At 43.5% G+C, this 16,726-nt stretch overlaps 1 protein-coding gene across 20 annotated transcripts in view; it reads right to left on the reverse strand.

Moving 5' to 3' along the window:
• The window catches only part of BCAS1 (brain enriched myelin associated protein 1), a 210,741-nt gene that overhangs the window by 24,078 nt on the left and 169,937 nt on the right, over nucleotides 1-16,726 (reverse strand). For 15 of the 20 annotated variants that reach the window (XM_073580628.1, XM_073580645.1, XM_073580643.1 and 12 more), the window contains 3 exons: nucleotides 14,712-14,861; nucleotides 10,063-10,098; nucleotides 8,896-9,075 (listed from right to left, as the gene is read on the reverse strand). In XM_073580628.1, the coding sequence (XP_073436729.1) occupies nucleotides 8,896-9,075; nucleotides 10,063-10,098; nucleotides 14,712-14,861 (366 nt within the window). The remainder of the gene's footprint in view (nucleotides 1-8,895; nucleotides 9,076-10,062; nucleotides 10,099-14,711; nucleotides 14,862-16,726) is intronic. The other 5 variants (XM_073580647.1, XM_073580632.1, XM_073580629.1 and 2 more) reach the window with 4 other exon arrangements.

The following is a 16,726-nucleotide window of genomic DNA, read 5'->3' on the forward strand; positions in this document are numbered from 1 at the left end:
TGTGACAATTGTTAAAGGGAGTCTGTCTGCACAAACCAAACTGTTTCTTTGGTCATGTTGCGCTTTGCAAAAAATAATATCATCCACCACTTTTCTTATGAAATCTGTTTCTCCCTGACTTAAAAAAAAAACCCCACACTGATTTAGGTCATATGAAAATGAAGCTTAAGTGCTCTGGTCATCATGATCAGAGCACTTCCCATGTCTTTGCCTCTGTGGCTCCATTATGCGCCCATCACCACCTTCTTTTGTTTGAAATCTACCATTCATTTAAAAATGTCCTGTTCTAAAGAATGAAGGAATTTTGAATTTATTGTTCACTGCTCGTTGCTTAGTAATCGGCCACCCCTGTGGCCCGTCAGCGGTGACTGGTCTTCTAAGCAAGGAGCACAGTGCTTATAGGCTCTTTGCTTTCCAGATTGCGAGCGCTTCTAGTCCAGGGGTGGGCAATTCACTTTTCCAAGGGGCCACATGACAAGCTGTTACTGTGGTTGAGGGCCAAACTTAATGCTGCTCAGTATTATTGTTTTATTTTAATACTGATCAATTAAATCTGGTGACTCGTTGTTAATACTTTTTACCATAGGGTTTACTGTAACTTTTATTCTTTACCTGTAGCAGCGAATCAATACCATAAAATCATATGCTCCTGTTATGCAGTCCTTGTACCATGATCAACAGTTCTCAACACAATATGATGTCCCCCCCACACAGCCCCCTCATGCTCGGTATGAGGTCCCCAACATGCCCCTCATGGGCAGTAAAATGTATTTATAAAATAAAAAATGAATAAAATAAAAAAATAAAATCCCACATACTACTTACCTTTTTGCATTCTGTGCAAGTGGGGGTGTCGCCTCACCCTCTTGAGCCGTAAACCACATTTAAAAGCCTCCTCTGGCTGGTGTCCTTAGGTCAGTACCTGGTTCTTTTGTCTGCCCTTATTCACACTTTGCTTTTACTCACCTCACCCCGTTCTTCCTTAGCTCCGATCTACGCTGTACGTTGAGTGCACAGCTGATGCGATGTAATGATGTCATCGCGCCTGCAGTTCTCCCAGACGGATGGGCTTAATGATGAAAGAAGGAGCCGTTTTCTTCCTGTTCCATCATTTATTTAATCGGTATCAGTATCCCAAGGACGCAGTGAGCATGAGATGGTGGGCGGAGGACGGCTGCGTGGTGCGGGCCTCAGGCAGTCCTGGTCCGTGGGCCACATCAGAACAGCCAAAGGGCCACACTTTGCCCACATTTGCACTAGACCGAAGTGTCAATCATCATGAGCGCACTACCACCAAGCAAGCAGGAATACAGGAGGCGGGAAAGTAGTGCGCTCCTGAAGAGTGAAGATTAAACAATCACTTTCATTTTGCACCAGCTCGTTCCCAATTCAGCTTGAGTACACATGCTACCAATCAGCCAGTGTTGGATTGTAAAAGGAGGTGGAACGGACCGTGGGTACCTGCATGCCTGGTCCGGAACTGAAAGGCCTGCATCCTCTGTTTCTGGGGGGAAGCCTGAGGGAGGCAGACCTTCCCCTGCTGCAGGAGGGAAGGAGAGATGGAGTTTCCTGCTGACAAGAGGGGGCGGGGAGAGCCTAGGGAGAGCACGCTGACAGAGGGATATAAGAAGGAAAAGTGCGCGCTGCAGCAGGAGTTGTCGCCAAGTAAGTGCAGCGCGCAGAGCAGAGAAGAGCGTCCTCTGCTTCCCCCACCCAAGTGTGCTGGCGCTGTGACAGGTCATGCTGCTGCTGTCCAGGATAGAAGCTGTGGTGCTGGGGGGGATTAACCGTGTCAGTAGTGGAGAGCGGAGCGTGCAGAGCCATCTCAGCAGAGCGGAATGCGCGGAGCCATCTCAGCGGAGCGTGTGGAGCCGTGTCAGCAGAGCGGAGTGAGCGAAGCTATGCCAGGTGCCGTACACTATGAGACAGTGAGTACCGCACCCTCTCTGCCCAAGAGTGACCGCATACTCGAAAGAGCCCTCCGGTTGAGAACTGAGACAGACAGTACGCGGTGAGTGCCCTTTGCATAAACGTGGACCCGCCAACCTCTGTGACCGGAGGTGACTCACTTGACAAGCCTGAGACAGTCACTAGTGTGTGCAGGCCCGGCGTGCACAGTGACAGATCTGAACCCCTGAGAGTAGTAGCTGGACTGACCGAGGAGTGCGGCACTGTGCCTGCTGTGACACGTTCTGAGTGTGGACTTGTGACTAAGAGTGGTGAGAGCAGGACCCCCGCTCATCACCCAGCATCCTCTTGCTTTCCCCAGAGTCTGTTTCTTTATTGTGGACAGAGACTTGAGAGACTGCATGTGCCACTGTTGCCGATGCCACCATTGGAACTCTGTACTCCCTCATAACAGAAGACTACAGTCCGATAAGTTTAACCTCTTTATTACTGAACTTTCGTTTGTCCCTCACCTACCCTGCCAACCTTCCAGTTCTGCCCCATTCCTTGTCATCACCGTACAATCCCTCAATCCCTGCATGGAGCATATCCCCCTGTAAATAAACCTGTTTAACCCTTGTACTGCCTCCACGTGCGTGACTGCATCCCGCGTTTCCTGCAGGTTATTACAGGATCACTCATGCAGGCCATCGAATCGTCTTCTTTGGTAAGACGTTGATCTGTGCATGTAGGGAAAAAAATGCTGCAGCCAATAAGCACACTGTATGGGAACAGAAGGATTGACTTAACGATTGTTATTACATAGTTCTAACAATTCTGACCCCATGTAGTGTGCATTGGCTGGTGTGAACAGGCCCCAGGAATGAACATTCATCGTCTCGAATGACAATTATTTATGGAGAGAAATCTGATCGCCCTAATTAATCTTTACTGTAAAGTTCGTCATGGCCAACATTTCATAATTTTGTAAATCAGAAAACTGTTAAATTACAACACAAAAAATCTATGTGCAGGACCCCATTAGATGTGAATTATGTGCTGTGTCCTCTCCACAGACTATCATCTGTGAAGTATGAGCCCGATTGATGAAGATCTGTTTAGGAAAAACTTATTGGTTACCTATAAAATATAGGTCTAAGGGGTAAGGTTTCTCCTTGTGGAGAGTGACATACCAGCTCTGGCTTGTCAAGGTAAGGAGGCTTATTCGCCGTGCAATGCTCCTCTGGGAAATTTAATATGCAAATTGCCTCTTCAGAGAGAAAGAGGACTTTTCCTCTACAGCGCCACCTATTGGTAGTAGCGATCCTACAAGTCACCATCAACCCTTTAACGAGTCTTGTAATATGACTTAGGATAAAAGGATTTGGCTTTTATCCTAAGTCATATTACAAGACTCGTTAAAGGGTTGATTGTGACTTGTAGGATCGCTACTACCAATACGTGGGGCTGTAGAGTAAAAGTCCTCTTTCTCTCTGAAGAGGCAATTTGCCTATAAAATATAGGTTTACATGCTTTTTTCTGCAATCAAAACCCGCTCTGTTGGCAGTAAAAAATACCCATTTTGCGGCATTTTTTTGCAGCATTTTTCACTGCGTTTTTACCCTGTTTTTGGGTGCAGTTTACAAGTGTGCTTTGTCTATAATACATGTTTAATAAAGTTCATTTTATTCACTGAAAAAGCTGCAAAAATGTTTGTAGGGGGGTTTTATTCACTTTTTTGCTGCTGTCTATGGGTGAAAAGATGCTGCATAAACGCTGAAAGAATTCAAATGATGCAGATTAAAAAAACGCTACAGGTCTCAAATTCAGCCAGGAAAAGCGTGTGCATGGGATTTCTGATTTCTTTTGCTGGTACTATAAAAAGTGGCTTTTAATTTGCATGAAAAACACTACGTAAAAAAATGTTGCGCGTGAACATAGCCTAAAAGAGGTGATCCAGTTTCTAATTTTTTGCTTGGAAGGGTAAAGAATATGGATAAGGCCAGGTTCACATAGCGGTATGGCAGTCCTTTTAACGGATGCATTACAAAGCGGCAATAACGCGATATAACGCAACCATTACACACACCCATAGACTGCCATAACCTAGCACATCGCTAACGCATGTCAAAATCGGCATGCGTTAGCAATTCAAGATAATAGATCTGTGAAAAAAAAAAATTGGTTCGATTTTCCCGGACTGACTTCATGGAGAAGATGGAGAAACTTTATCTCTCAACCTCCAAGAAAATCTGGGTTGTTTTTGCAAGAAATGTCACATGGGACCAGTCCACGGAGCAGTACACAGAGATCCCATAGCATGTACAATACAAGGATTGTTCTATTGTTCTGACCCACAGCCCAGTCATCTCATGACCACACAGGTGATTATTATTCCACGGCTCCTCAAAAAGCACAAATGAAGTAAACATGTCAGCATAGTTTTTTTTATTCTGGCAGACTAATAAAACCTTTTAGTCTTGGTCATCACTTACATAATTATTTGCAGTAAATGGCTCTAAATGTATAGTAGTGGCCAAAAGTTTTGAGACTGATGTAATGATGGTGTAAGGATGATGTAAGGATGGTGGACTGTGCTGTTGTTTTCCAACCCCTGAAGATGTAAAGGTAACAAGCAGGAACGCGGGATGCAGTGACGGGATGCAGACAGACCAAAGGTTAACAGGTTTATTTACAGGGGAAATACTCCACGCAGGGAGATAAAAGGTGGAACAGTATAAATGGCAATAGGTTTTGCAAGGTGAAGTACAACGATACAATTAATGGCAGTTCAGTAGCAAACTTATAAGGAAGTCCCACAACTGCAGCTCCTGTTGCAAACTCAATGGCATCAGCAACGGCCGAAGCAGTGTCCTTTAATTGGGTTCCATAGAACAACAATACCCCCGGTCTTCTGGTGACAGTGGTCGGTCTCCGGTAACTTCCACTGCCCCTAGTCCGCATACTGTAGTTTCCTACAAAGGTAAGGGCTACTGTCTAAGCTCAACGAGACTCCTGCACAACTCTCCTCACAGTCTCAGTCAAGGAGCCCAAAGTGGCTGACGATAAAAGGGGTCACAATCCGGTATGAGCCCCACGTGGCCAAGGAGTTGTTTTACGGCACGGTCAAGGTACAAGGGTCTGTCCTGTCCTCAGTCACTCATATGGGGCACGTGTTTTATACCTATGGAAACGGAACATTCTGTGCCTTGCTTTCTGACAGTCACCGGACTCACGCTGTACGTCCCTTTCTCTCTGGTCCCTGCTGTTGACGGCGGGCGACGACTGGCACTAGCTTGCACACTGCTGATGTTCTCAGGACTTGGCACTTCTCTCTCTGGCTGCTGCACGGCTGGCTCAGCTCTACTCGGTGTGCACATCTTAGCTCTATGTACATGGCTCGGTTCTGCACGGTTCTGCCCAGGGAATACAGCCCTGCTCTGCTTTGCAGCATAGAGAGGGCTCCGCAGCGGTCTCTCTCTCCAAAGTGCTACTGTACACGCTTGGTTCTGCAGGCAACGGGGTCCTCTCTATGCTGCCTGCTACAGCACCGGTACTCTCTGAGGGAAGGGAAGGCAGAGCGCGTCACTTACCGCTTTGCGTGTTGCTCTGCCCTGGCGCCAAACCCCCATCCTTAGCGCACTTTCTCCTTTTATCTCTCCTGCGGCGCGCCCTTTTCTGGCTCTCCTCGCCCCCTCCTGTCAGCAGGAAGCTCCGTCTCACTCATGCTTCCCTCATGCAGCAGGGGAAGGTCCGTCCCACTCAGGCTTCCCCCCAGGAACAGAGGATGCAGCCTTTCCAGTTACTGACCTGGCATGCAGGTACCTGAGTCCTGAGTCTATCTCCTTACAAAGACACGAATCGCGTTGTGTTGTATGGTAATGCGTACTAGGTCATGAGTCCTTGTATATATCATGTATTGTGAATTGTGTAGTAATGTATACTATAGTGTAAGGCATATATACAGAATAGGTAATGACATTAGGGTAAGATACAGCTAATGTCTGGGATTAGCCCACAGGGGCTGGAGTTAGCGTCAGGGAAAGTGACGGAGTTCCTGTTAGTTTTTAGGATTTGAGGTGTAAAGTGAGCAGAGCTTCATGGAAGGGTGACCCTAAGTGAGAGAAGACTAAGGACGAGGGATAGTGTGATCCTGAACAAAAGTGACTAACGAGACAGAATGGCCTTCCGGAGAAGGGGCCTTGGATAGGATGCCGAGTCACGAACCCTGGAGCTTGAAACACAGAAGATAGCGGATCTAAGCAGGATTGAGTACAACAAGCTAGTGGGGGTCCCAAGTGCAAGGGTTCCAGGGTGCCAGTAGTAGAAGAAATAGGACACAGAACTGAAAAGAAAGTAAGGAGACTTGCTGATCAGGACTGTAGCGTTAAAGATAGGCTGTGGTTGAATAGGACGAAACAATGTGCCTCACTGGCCCTGGAGTAAACTATGGAGGATGGATGTTCAAAGTGAAAAATGCTTTTGTACTGTGAAGGAAACGTTCATAAGACTTTGTACCCACTATCCCTTATATATTACCTTTACCAAGTTGCCATTCAGTAAAGAGTTTGAGTTGAAACAGAAGTCTCTTCTTTGAATTGTAAAACATGGTCCTGGCCAGCCCACATCATCGACTACATGCAGCCTGCATGGGCGTAAGGCCCTCACAGCACAAGCCCACAATACACAGTCTGGACCCACTCTTTCATGTTGCACACCAGGACGTAAAAAGGGACGTTAAACTGACTCAAATTTTGGTATTCACAAAGTTTTCTCCTTAAGTGTTTATAGAAAGGAAAATAATTTTGGAAGTACAAGGATTTGACAGCAGTGGACTGGAGTAAAAATATTTTCTCAGACTTTTTGAGATGTCTGGAAGAATGATTGTTTGGAGAAAAAAAAGTGAGTGCTACCATGATTCCTATGACACGTCAACAGAAAAGCATCCTGACATCATTCATGTGTGGAGGGTTTTCATCCACTGAGGGGTCTCCCTCACAATTTTGCCTTAGAACACTGCCATGGATAAAGAATGGGATCTAATCATCCTCCAAGATCAACTTCTCCCAACATCCAGGAGCAATTTGATGATGAACAATGCTTTTTTTCCAGCAAATGCAGATTGAGATCATGTCACAAGGCAAAAGGCAAAATTCCATAAAAAATCCTCAAAAAGTGGGGGACAAATAAATACACAGAAATTTTGATAAACTCCAATCGCTGTGTAGGCAAGAAGGGGCTGTCATCAACCAGGATTTGGCCCAGAATCTGAAATGCAGCTTACAGGGTGAGGGGCAGAAGTCTTTAAAAATAAGGGACAACACTGTAAATGTTGCATCTTTGCATAAATTTGATGAATTTGTCAATAAAAAAATCCTTATGAAATGCTGAATTGTACTACAGTAACCAAAGACAAATCTGGCAAAAAGATATAAAAGCACTGAAGCAGCAAGCAATGTGAGAGCTAAAATTTGTCAGTCTCATAACCTTTGGCTACGACTGTACATAAATATTGTAAATCTTTTTTCTGACGTTTACTAAACTCAGTGGCTGAATATCCTTCGGTATGACTTTTTATATACCAAAAATGTGCACAAAGTAGTTATCCCTTTTCTTCCCCTGCTCCTCTGTTACCAAGTTATGGTGCACTTAGATGTGCCAATTTTAGGCCATTATTGCAACTTAACAAGCGCCTGTTTACTGGTCTGGCACATACTGATGGGAACAGAACGACCATTAATATGGAGGGGCTGTCTCCATACATCATTGTGCTATCAGCAGCCCAACCCCTGTTTACATGGAGTGACACTCTGCCAATAATAAAGATATTTATGCCAGCATTAAAGACCCAATCACCTGACAAACAAGCTGTCACGGGTTTACAGCGACAGAGGTATTTCTGCACTGATTAAAAGCATTTCACCTTCATATTAAATTATGTAAATTTATTTTAGCAATGCAGGGGTTAATCTGCTCAGTTGAGTGCTCCTGGAATCTTTCATGCATTAAGGCTCTCAGCTGTGCACTGTTAGCCACTCCCATCTCCTATGTAATATGGGCCCTGGCTAGCACTCATTGTCAGAGTAGTTTATGCTGCATGGTTGGTGGTTGTTGTAGGTTGTTGTTGGAGAAGGAGTTTGGTGGAGTTATCTGTGACTGTTGCTAGGTTTTGAGCGTGTGATAATGCCCTTTCTTCTTCTACTTTGGTTTAACCCCATCCTCCACTCCCCGGTGTTTACCTCTGTTGTTTATGTGTGTATATGTGTATGATTGGTATTTACCTTTAACCCTGTTAGTTTTACCTTGCTAGTCTAGTTGCTGTATTACAGTACACTGCTACTCCCCTCTTCCTTGGGACTGAGAGTGGATTCAGTAACTAAGGCAAGATACGTGGCCCCGGCATCTTCACCATCAGAACCGACGAACAGTGCGAGCTAAGGTGCCCCAGCGTTAGAGACAGGGAAGGAGCCCCTGGTCCTGGGACACCCGACAACAGAGTCGTGACACAAGCATTTTACTCATTCGTCAAGTGATCGCTGGCATGTTTTGTTGGTATTGGCAAGAATGAGCACTCTTATGAACACTTGCTGTAAATTATCTGTCCATCCTCACCATTAGTTTCTATTGAGGCATTTTGTAGCAGTTGATGTGAAAAAATAAAATCTGATATTCCCATAATTAATATTCTATGTAGTCAATGATCTTTAAATATGTTAAGTGCAGAGATAGAATATAAAATTTTATAATTGTAAGGTTGAAAGAAGACACAAGTGCATTTAGTTCAACCTATAGCCTAACATATTGACCCAGAGGAAGACAAAACCCCATGGGTCAGATGCTATTTGCCCCATATTAGGAGAAAATTCCTTTCCAACCCCACATACAGCAGTCGGACTAGTTCTCTGGATCAATGTCAGTCACAGAATCTAGTGCTCATAACCTGTAATATATTTATCAATACAGGCGTCGAGGCCTCCATGTTACTGGGGTGTATCTCATAGTACTGACCTTCCTCCAGAATAGTTTGGGTCGCGAGGCGGTGGACTCCTTAGCAGCTTTGCTTTCTCCTTCTGAGGCTGTGATCTGTGTTGGGACATCAGAGGATTTAGGGTCCTGGATTACTACCTGTTCTGGGGGGGACTTCTCTGAGTTTACAGACACAGACACAAATGACTGCTCTACCACAACCTACAACAGAGATTAGTCATTAGTACAAAGCTTTTAGTACAATTGAGTAACAATTACACCAACATAGACAGGAAATAGAGTATTATTGTTGTTATTATGTCTCACTATCTATATACAGTATCTAGCTGTCTTCTATCTATCTATTTATCTATCTCAAATCTATCTACCTCATCACATATCTATCTATCTATTGATCTATATCTCTATCTCATATCTATCTATCTATCTCATATCGCTCTATCTATATATCTATTTATCTATCTATCTCATATCTATCTATCTCATATCGCTCTATCTATATATCTATTTATCTATCTATCTCATATCTATCTATCTATCTATCTATCTCATATCGCTCTATCTATATATCTATTTATCTATCTATCTCATATCTATCTATCTATCTCATATCGCTCTATCCATATATCTATTTATCTATCTATCTATCTCATATCTATCTATCTATCTATCTCATATCGCTCTATCCATATATCTATTTATCTATTTCATATCTATCTATCTATCCCATATCTATCTCTCTTCCATCTTTCTATTATCTATCTCCTCAAATTTCTGCATCATAGAAGACCATATTATTAATTATTGGTGTACGTCTCCTCTTGATACCACTGATGATGTGACTGGAGATCGGAGTAGGAGCTGAACAATGACTGATTAATTATCAGACACAGCAGTGTGATATATGATTGTGTCCTCATACAATAAGTGGCTGCCAGTGCAGGCTCTGAACAGTGACAGCCCCAGAAAGAAGTCACCCTATTTATGAAATATAGTCCATAGACATCTCACATAATTGCTGCAAATACATGATATCCCTCTGTGTAAGTACTTGTCCAAATGAGAGTCTGTGACAGGCAGGATGGCTACTGCTCATTATTATGTATTAATTAGATGCAGTTAATAAGCTTATAATGTAAATGATGTGAATCCAACAGACGGACAGAATACATCACAACTTCTACTTACTTTGCTGCCGCTTGTCTGCTGCTCGTCTTTTTTCAACTGTCAAGAAAATAAAAAGACATCATTTGATACTGAAGAGCAATTAGCGCGTTTCTAGTATATCAAGGAAGCGATTATCTTCTGGCTGTTATGATGAATTAGCTAATGTTAGTAATGAGGAGATGATGCAGTAATCGGCCTTTCCCATGGTGTGATGATCGCCCGAAAGATCGATCACAATTATTGCTGTAACATTAAGTGAGAATCTGATCATTTGTCATTGATCACGTCACTTTTATTTTATTTCCCGCCATGGAAGCAGACATCTGCCTGCCACTTGTAATGAAAAGAACTTCTGTTATTTTTCGATCCTACGTTATACATTACCTATATTGTATGCTTTGCTGTGGTTGGAGAGAACTAGGTAGACACAGCTGGGTCAAGATTAGAAAGTGACTTTTTCCAATGTGTTCTCTGTACACCAGCTATGAATTTCAGACTAAAGTTGACAATTATTTCCTTGGGAAGAAAAAATAAATCTTTTTTTACAATGTCTAGAGAGACAAGAACACTCTCAAGGAGGAGGCCATATCATGGCTGGATTTAACAGACATTTTAATGAATGTAAATCCAGAGGTTCACCCAAGATGAGACCAATGGCAACAGTGAAGAGCAGAAAATCCAGGTTAGAATTTATTAGCAAATATCTAAAATGCATCTGAAAGATACTCTATGAATGTATGAAACCAAGATGAGCAGGAATGATGGGAAGTGAACAGTAAGCAACCACATCATCCGTCATGCCTGGTGAAGGCAGTGCTAGTGCGCGGGCATATATGGCTGCCAGTGCAACTGGGTCACTGGTGTTTATTGATCACGTGACTGTGGATGGAAGTAGCCAGATGAATTCTGAAATGTATAGAGCTATATCCATTTTTCCCAGCCATTTGCTGCAAAACTGATAGAATAGTATGTCATACTACAGATGAATAATGACCAAAACATACTTCAAAAGCAATGTATTAGCTCCTTATTAATGAGCCCAGAGATATTGCCTTTGATTGGCCTCACTCCTCTATGCTCAGCACTGCAACGCCTGCCAGATTGTTAAAATCAACATCCGGCAAGGTCGTCACAAGGGCGCTGCAGCTGTAGCATTCACATACTGTCCAAGTGGAAGAAACAGTGTTGATCCCAGCAAACTGGTGCAGGACATAGAGGAATCATAGAATGTTAGAGTTGAAAGGAACCTCCAGGGTCACCATGTCCATGCTCAAAGTGTAGGGACGTGCGCCGACTGGGAGGTGGTCCCTTTCCGCCGCAAACCGACTGAGACAGAGACTGATGTGAGGCCAACAGGTCCTCTTTATTGGCCGTCCCTTTGACGATCGCAGCACCACACAGCAGCTGCACGACACTTCCGCACACAGGCACGGGTACCTTTCACTTGCTTCCTTTTCCTAATTGACGTCCCTCGCGGCTCTTCTACTGTGGCTGCCCTAGGCCTACCACCACAGCGCTTCACCCGTCCGAGTCCATCCGTCTCTGGTACCCCTAGGCCTTCTCTGTCCTGCGGCTCTCCTGTCAGGGCCACCCCCTTGACTGTCTTCCTCCTCAGTCCCTTCCTGAGCTTCTTCTCTGTCCGTCTCTCCCTTCAGTCTTCTCCTCTCCTGAGCTCCTTTCCCTGGACTGACTTCTTCTGGAACTCTCTACCCCTTCTTATATTCCCTCTCTCTGCGAATTCCCCTCTAGAGCTCCTGTAACTCCGCCCCCCATGACTCTGCGGTTTCGTAGCATTAAGCTGATGTAAAGCCCTTTTCTCACTGCTCTCCGCTGCCATCTTGTGGCCAAGCTACAGTATTACACCGCCTTCTGTTTCTGCTGTCTTTAGTCTCCCCCTAGTGGTGAAAGCCAGTACTTAAGCATCCTTCCCCTATTTCTAGCTGTCTCCCACCTTCATATTCAGCAGTCCACGTTAAGCACACTGTACATTACCCTCCTGCTGCAGAAAGGTCCACAGGTCAGTCCACTTCCCCTACAAAAGCAGGATTCACTAACCATCTCAGACAGATGTCTGTCCAGCCTCTGTTTGAAGACTTCCAATGAAGGAGAACTCACCACTTCTAGTGGCAGCCTGTTCCACTCATTGATCACCCCCACTGTCAAAAAGTTGGTGTTGGGCTAGGAAGTGAGCATCATTTATTATTGTTCACTTTCCTGGATCCATTAAAGAAGAACTCCAATTTACTTTTTTTTATTGATTAAATGTGTGTGTATGTGCATGCGGTGTATGTAACCCTCTCTCATGTATAGTGCCATGGAATCAATGGTGCTCTAAAGTAAACAATAATAATAATAATGTAGTTCAGTGTGTGCGCTAATATACTCACCTAGCGCCACTCTTTTCAGTGTCTAGCGCCATTCTTCTGCTCTCCTTAGTAACGTCATCGCAAATGAGACTCCAGATCATTCTGCACTCTATGTGTGAGCCGGATGTCTCTTTTACAAAAACCCATAGAACCTCGTTCTGATGCTCCAGACTTACATTGTGAATGCAGGCTTCAGCGTGACCCGGAGAGCCTGCAGAGCTTTGACATCACTCAGAATAGGAGGAGATCGGTGCTAAACACCGTAAACAGTAGCGCTAGGTGTGTATATTAGGAATGCTTTTTTAATATAGGGCCGTAGTGGATAATCCTTTTAAGGCTGTCTATTAGACCTCCTACTGCAATCTATACTGAAGACAGAAAAACCCATAATAAATCTGCAGCAACTAAACACAGCTGTAGACCTGGGGAAATATCGTATCTCTAAGGAGCTCACTCACTATTTCTTGATGTCCATGTGCTTCTGACTTCAGGAAGTAACTGATCACAAAGGATTTACATCCACATATTATTAATAATATTAATTATTAATATATTAATCTTAGTTTGATCAATTACTTTGAGCCTGTAAATACGTAACTGTGGAACTCTACTTTTATTGCAGTACTGCAAAAGGGACCCTCGGTATGGACTAGTCACTACAAAAAAGTGAGAATTAGAAATCTCAATGTTGGGTTCACTAGTAGATAATAATGAGGATATCATATTAACATTTACGGTGCTGAACAATGAAAACAGCAGGGTGACCGAAATGTGACTAAGGCTGTGTGCACACGCTGTGGATTCCGCTGCGTTTCCGCAGCAGTTTTGGCCGCTGCGGACCCGCAGCAGTTATAGCTGCGGTGTACAGTACCATTCAAATGAATGGTATAAAAAAACCGCTGTGCCGACGCTGCGGAAAAATCCGCGTGGATTTGCTGCGGTTTTGAATCCGCAGAAAGAATTGCATGTCAATTCTTTCTGCGGAAACCGCTGTGGGTTCCTATCTCCACCATTGTGGAGATAGTGAATCCGCAGGACCAAACCGCAGGCAAAACCGCAGATAATCCGCAGGTCTTTTGACCTGCGGATTATCTGCGGTTTTTGCAAAATCCGTGCGGATTAATCCGCAGCGGATTCCGCAGCGTCTGCACGTACCCTATTATAGCTCTTACTGTACATGTACACAGAGTTGTGAGAAAAAACAGCCAAACAATAGTAATTGAATCTACAGCTCTGGAAACAATTAAGAGACCACTTTTAAATGTTCAGTTTGTCTGATTTTTCTCTTTATAGGTATATTTTTGAGTAAAATGTAAACTGTTCTTTTAGTCTACAAACTTCTGATAACATGTCTCTGAATTTCCAAGCAATAAATTTTGTTTGTTTTTTCTGAAAAGGAGAAATGGTCAAAAATGAAAAAAAAACTCAGTGCTTTCAGACCTCAAATAATGCAAAGAAAACAAGTTCATAATCATTTAGAAACAACAATACTAATGTTTTAACTCAGGAAGAGTTCAGAAATCAATATTTTGTGGAATAACCATGATTTTTAAAAACAGCTTTCATGTGTCTTGGCATGCTTTCCACCAGTCTTTCACACTGCTTCTGGCGCAAAAATGTAAGAAGTTCTTTGTTTGATGGCTTGTGACTATCCATCATCCTCTTGATTACATTCCAGAGGTTTTCAATGGAGTTCAGGTCTGGAGAATGGGCTGCCCAAGACAGGGTTTTGATGTGGTGGTCTTGTAATTTTTGCCAGAGCTGTATATATTTTTTGCTTGTAATATCTTTTTTTTGTAATATGACATTTTAGAACTTTCCTAAAAAATGTAAATGTCAGGATTTTTTTTTAATTTTAGGAATTGTAGGAATAAACTTTCCATTTCCTTACTGTTAAAAAAAAGCCATTTGTCCCACAAGAGGCAGTATTTCTAGCTTTAGATAAAACCTTTCAGACATTATTACCCAAGGTTGGGATTTTACTTTTCAGCTTCTACGCAGACAGTGCGTTCCCTAAAGGTGATTCCTAATATCTGACCAACAATTAGTTTCATTAGAAGATACAGAGCTTCCTGAGTTTCTTTATACAAGTAGCTTTTCGTCAATGTGATGACGTTCATTAGTATAATTAATACTAACATGGTAAAAGCTCACGCACAGTTGAGGGGTGTCATGACCTTAGTGGATTAGTGAATGACCCAGAAACACTGTTTTACAGATGGTTACTTATTGTCAGGACCCCAAAAGTCCTTCCAGCCATCACCATCTGTTGTAAGTCAGTGCTTTCTAACGGTCTCTACAAACCTTCTGCTTAAACAATCTGCTAAGTGTCCCAGACTTGGGGCTGTCCGACTTCTTCAGGTTTTTGGCCTCCATCTCAGAGGTTTGTTGCACAGAACTCTTGTGTTTTTCCTTTTTAGATGATTTTCTGAAACCTCCATTCTCTTTTTTCTTTTTATGTGAGAGGTAGAGAAGGACACATTGGTTATATTTTTATTCTTTCAGACATATTAAAGGTCACTTTTTTATATGATGATGATGATGATGATGATGAAACTTTGATCAAAAACACGTTATAAAAATGTTGGATCATTGATGAATTATAGCTTGGTAACTTTGACAGTAGTAGTCCTGTGTATTATTTTTTAGGGCAATGCCCGAATCATCATGTATTTCATATGTGGCGAGTCATTGGTATAAATTGTGGTCTGAAGACCAACCATCATGTGTGCTCATTATGAATAAAGGAAAAACAAAAAACAAAACTTTCACCCCACATGTAGTATAATCCACCAAATGGTGTCCTTCTTCACAATGTTTACTAGAACTTCTCCATAGCAATGTACGATCAAGTTCTCAAAAGGACAGGTATATGTTGGCTGGTCAGAACCGTAAAGCCCAAAATAAATTGGGGTAAAGTCAGTCAAACTTTGCAACATTGGCAGGATCAACCGGCAATCTAAAGTGTAATGGGGGCTTCCTGACTCTTCCCCGACAGTTGATGTCCTCCTATTGTTTGATAGGGAAATAACCTGTTGTTAAAGGAGTCTGGCAGTATCTCTCTCATAGAAAACACAGGAGAACTCAACTGAGCCAATGTTGCTAATTGAAGGAGCTGGGTGAGATAACTGTTGGGGGAACTTAGCCAGGACTGATTGTCTCTAATTACAAAAAAAAACCTGTTTGGAACTAAATGTGGCCATATTTGTTAGATAGCTGTCGGCCAAACCCTTGTTTAGCCATCAGCTATTTCTCCCACTCCCATACACAAAAGACCCCGTCTCACTAAGCGATCTCGGTAGCGAGAACGCTGCTGAGTCACAACTTTTGTGACGTAACAGCGATCTCACCAGCGAGATCGTTGTGTGTGGCAGCGATCAGTGAGCGGCCCCCCTGCCGGTATCGCTGATCGCTGGAAGAAACCTCTGGACATTTCTTTGGTCGCTGGTCTCCCGCTGGCCAGCACGCATCGCTGGGTGTGACAGGCGGGAGACCAGCGATCAGGTGTAAAAAATAATAAAAAAAATAAAAAATATAGTTATTCTCACCTTCCGACGTCCTGTTCAGCCATCCTGCCTCTCTCCACGCTCCCAGTGATCCTTTGCACGAATGACTGCGAGACTTTGTTATCCCTCGAGACCGTGACATCTTGCGGTCATTCGTGTAAAGGATCACTGGGACCGGAGCATGGAGAGAGGCAGGATGGCTGAACGGGACGTCGGAAGGTGAGAATAACTATATTTTTTATTTTGATTCTATTTTTTACAGCGATGGCCAGCGATGCCGGGCGCTCGGCATCGCTGTGCTGATCGCTGGTGAAGCTGTCTGTGTGACAGCTCACCAGCGATCACATAGCGACTTACTAGCGATCCTGACACCTTGATATCGGTGTCGGGATCACTGGTAAGTCGCTTAGTGTGACGGGGCCTAAACATGATTGGCTTAGCCAATTGCACAAGTGTTCTGCATAAGTAAAGTTTAGTAAGTCACTTCCAGACACCACTGGGAATGGCTTATGGCCTCCTGGGCTTCTGAACTCTGTTGTAGTCCCATACACATTAGATGACTGGTACACCCCACCAAAATCGCTGTGTAATAAAGAGGTTGTCCGGCCTAGGCTACAAATCTGGAGTCACTCTATGTGATTGCAAGAATGTGAATTTTCACAGCGTGTAGCGTGTGTGCTATCAGGATACTCCAGTGCCAGAAACAGGTGGGTGAATGACCGCAAGTATGTGATTTGCTTACACATGATCATGTGTCGACTAGACATGCACTTCCTCGCTCAGTGCAAGGGTAGTGTGAGCAATGCCGGACTC

The sequence above is a fragment of the Dendrobates tinctorius genome, unplaced genomic scaffold (assembly GCF_039654945.1).
Source record: "Dendrobates tinctorius isolate UK_male_01 unplaced genomic scaffold, ASM3965494v1 ptg000065l, whole genome shotgun sequence".
Taxonomy (NCBI): Eukaryota; Metazoa; Chordata; class Amphibia; order Anura; family Dendrobatidae; genus Dendrobates; species Dendrobates tinctorius.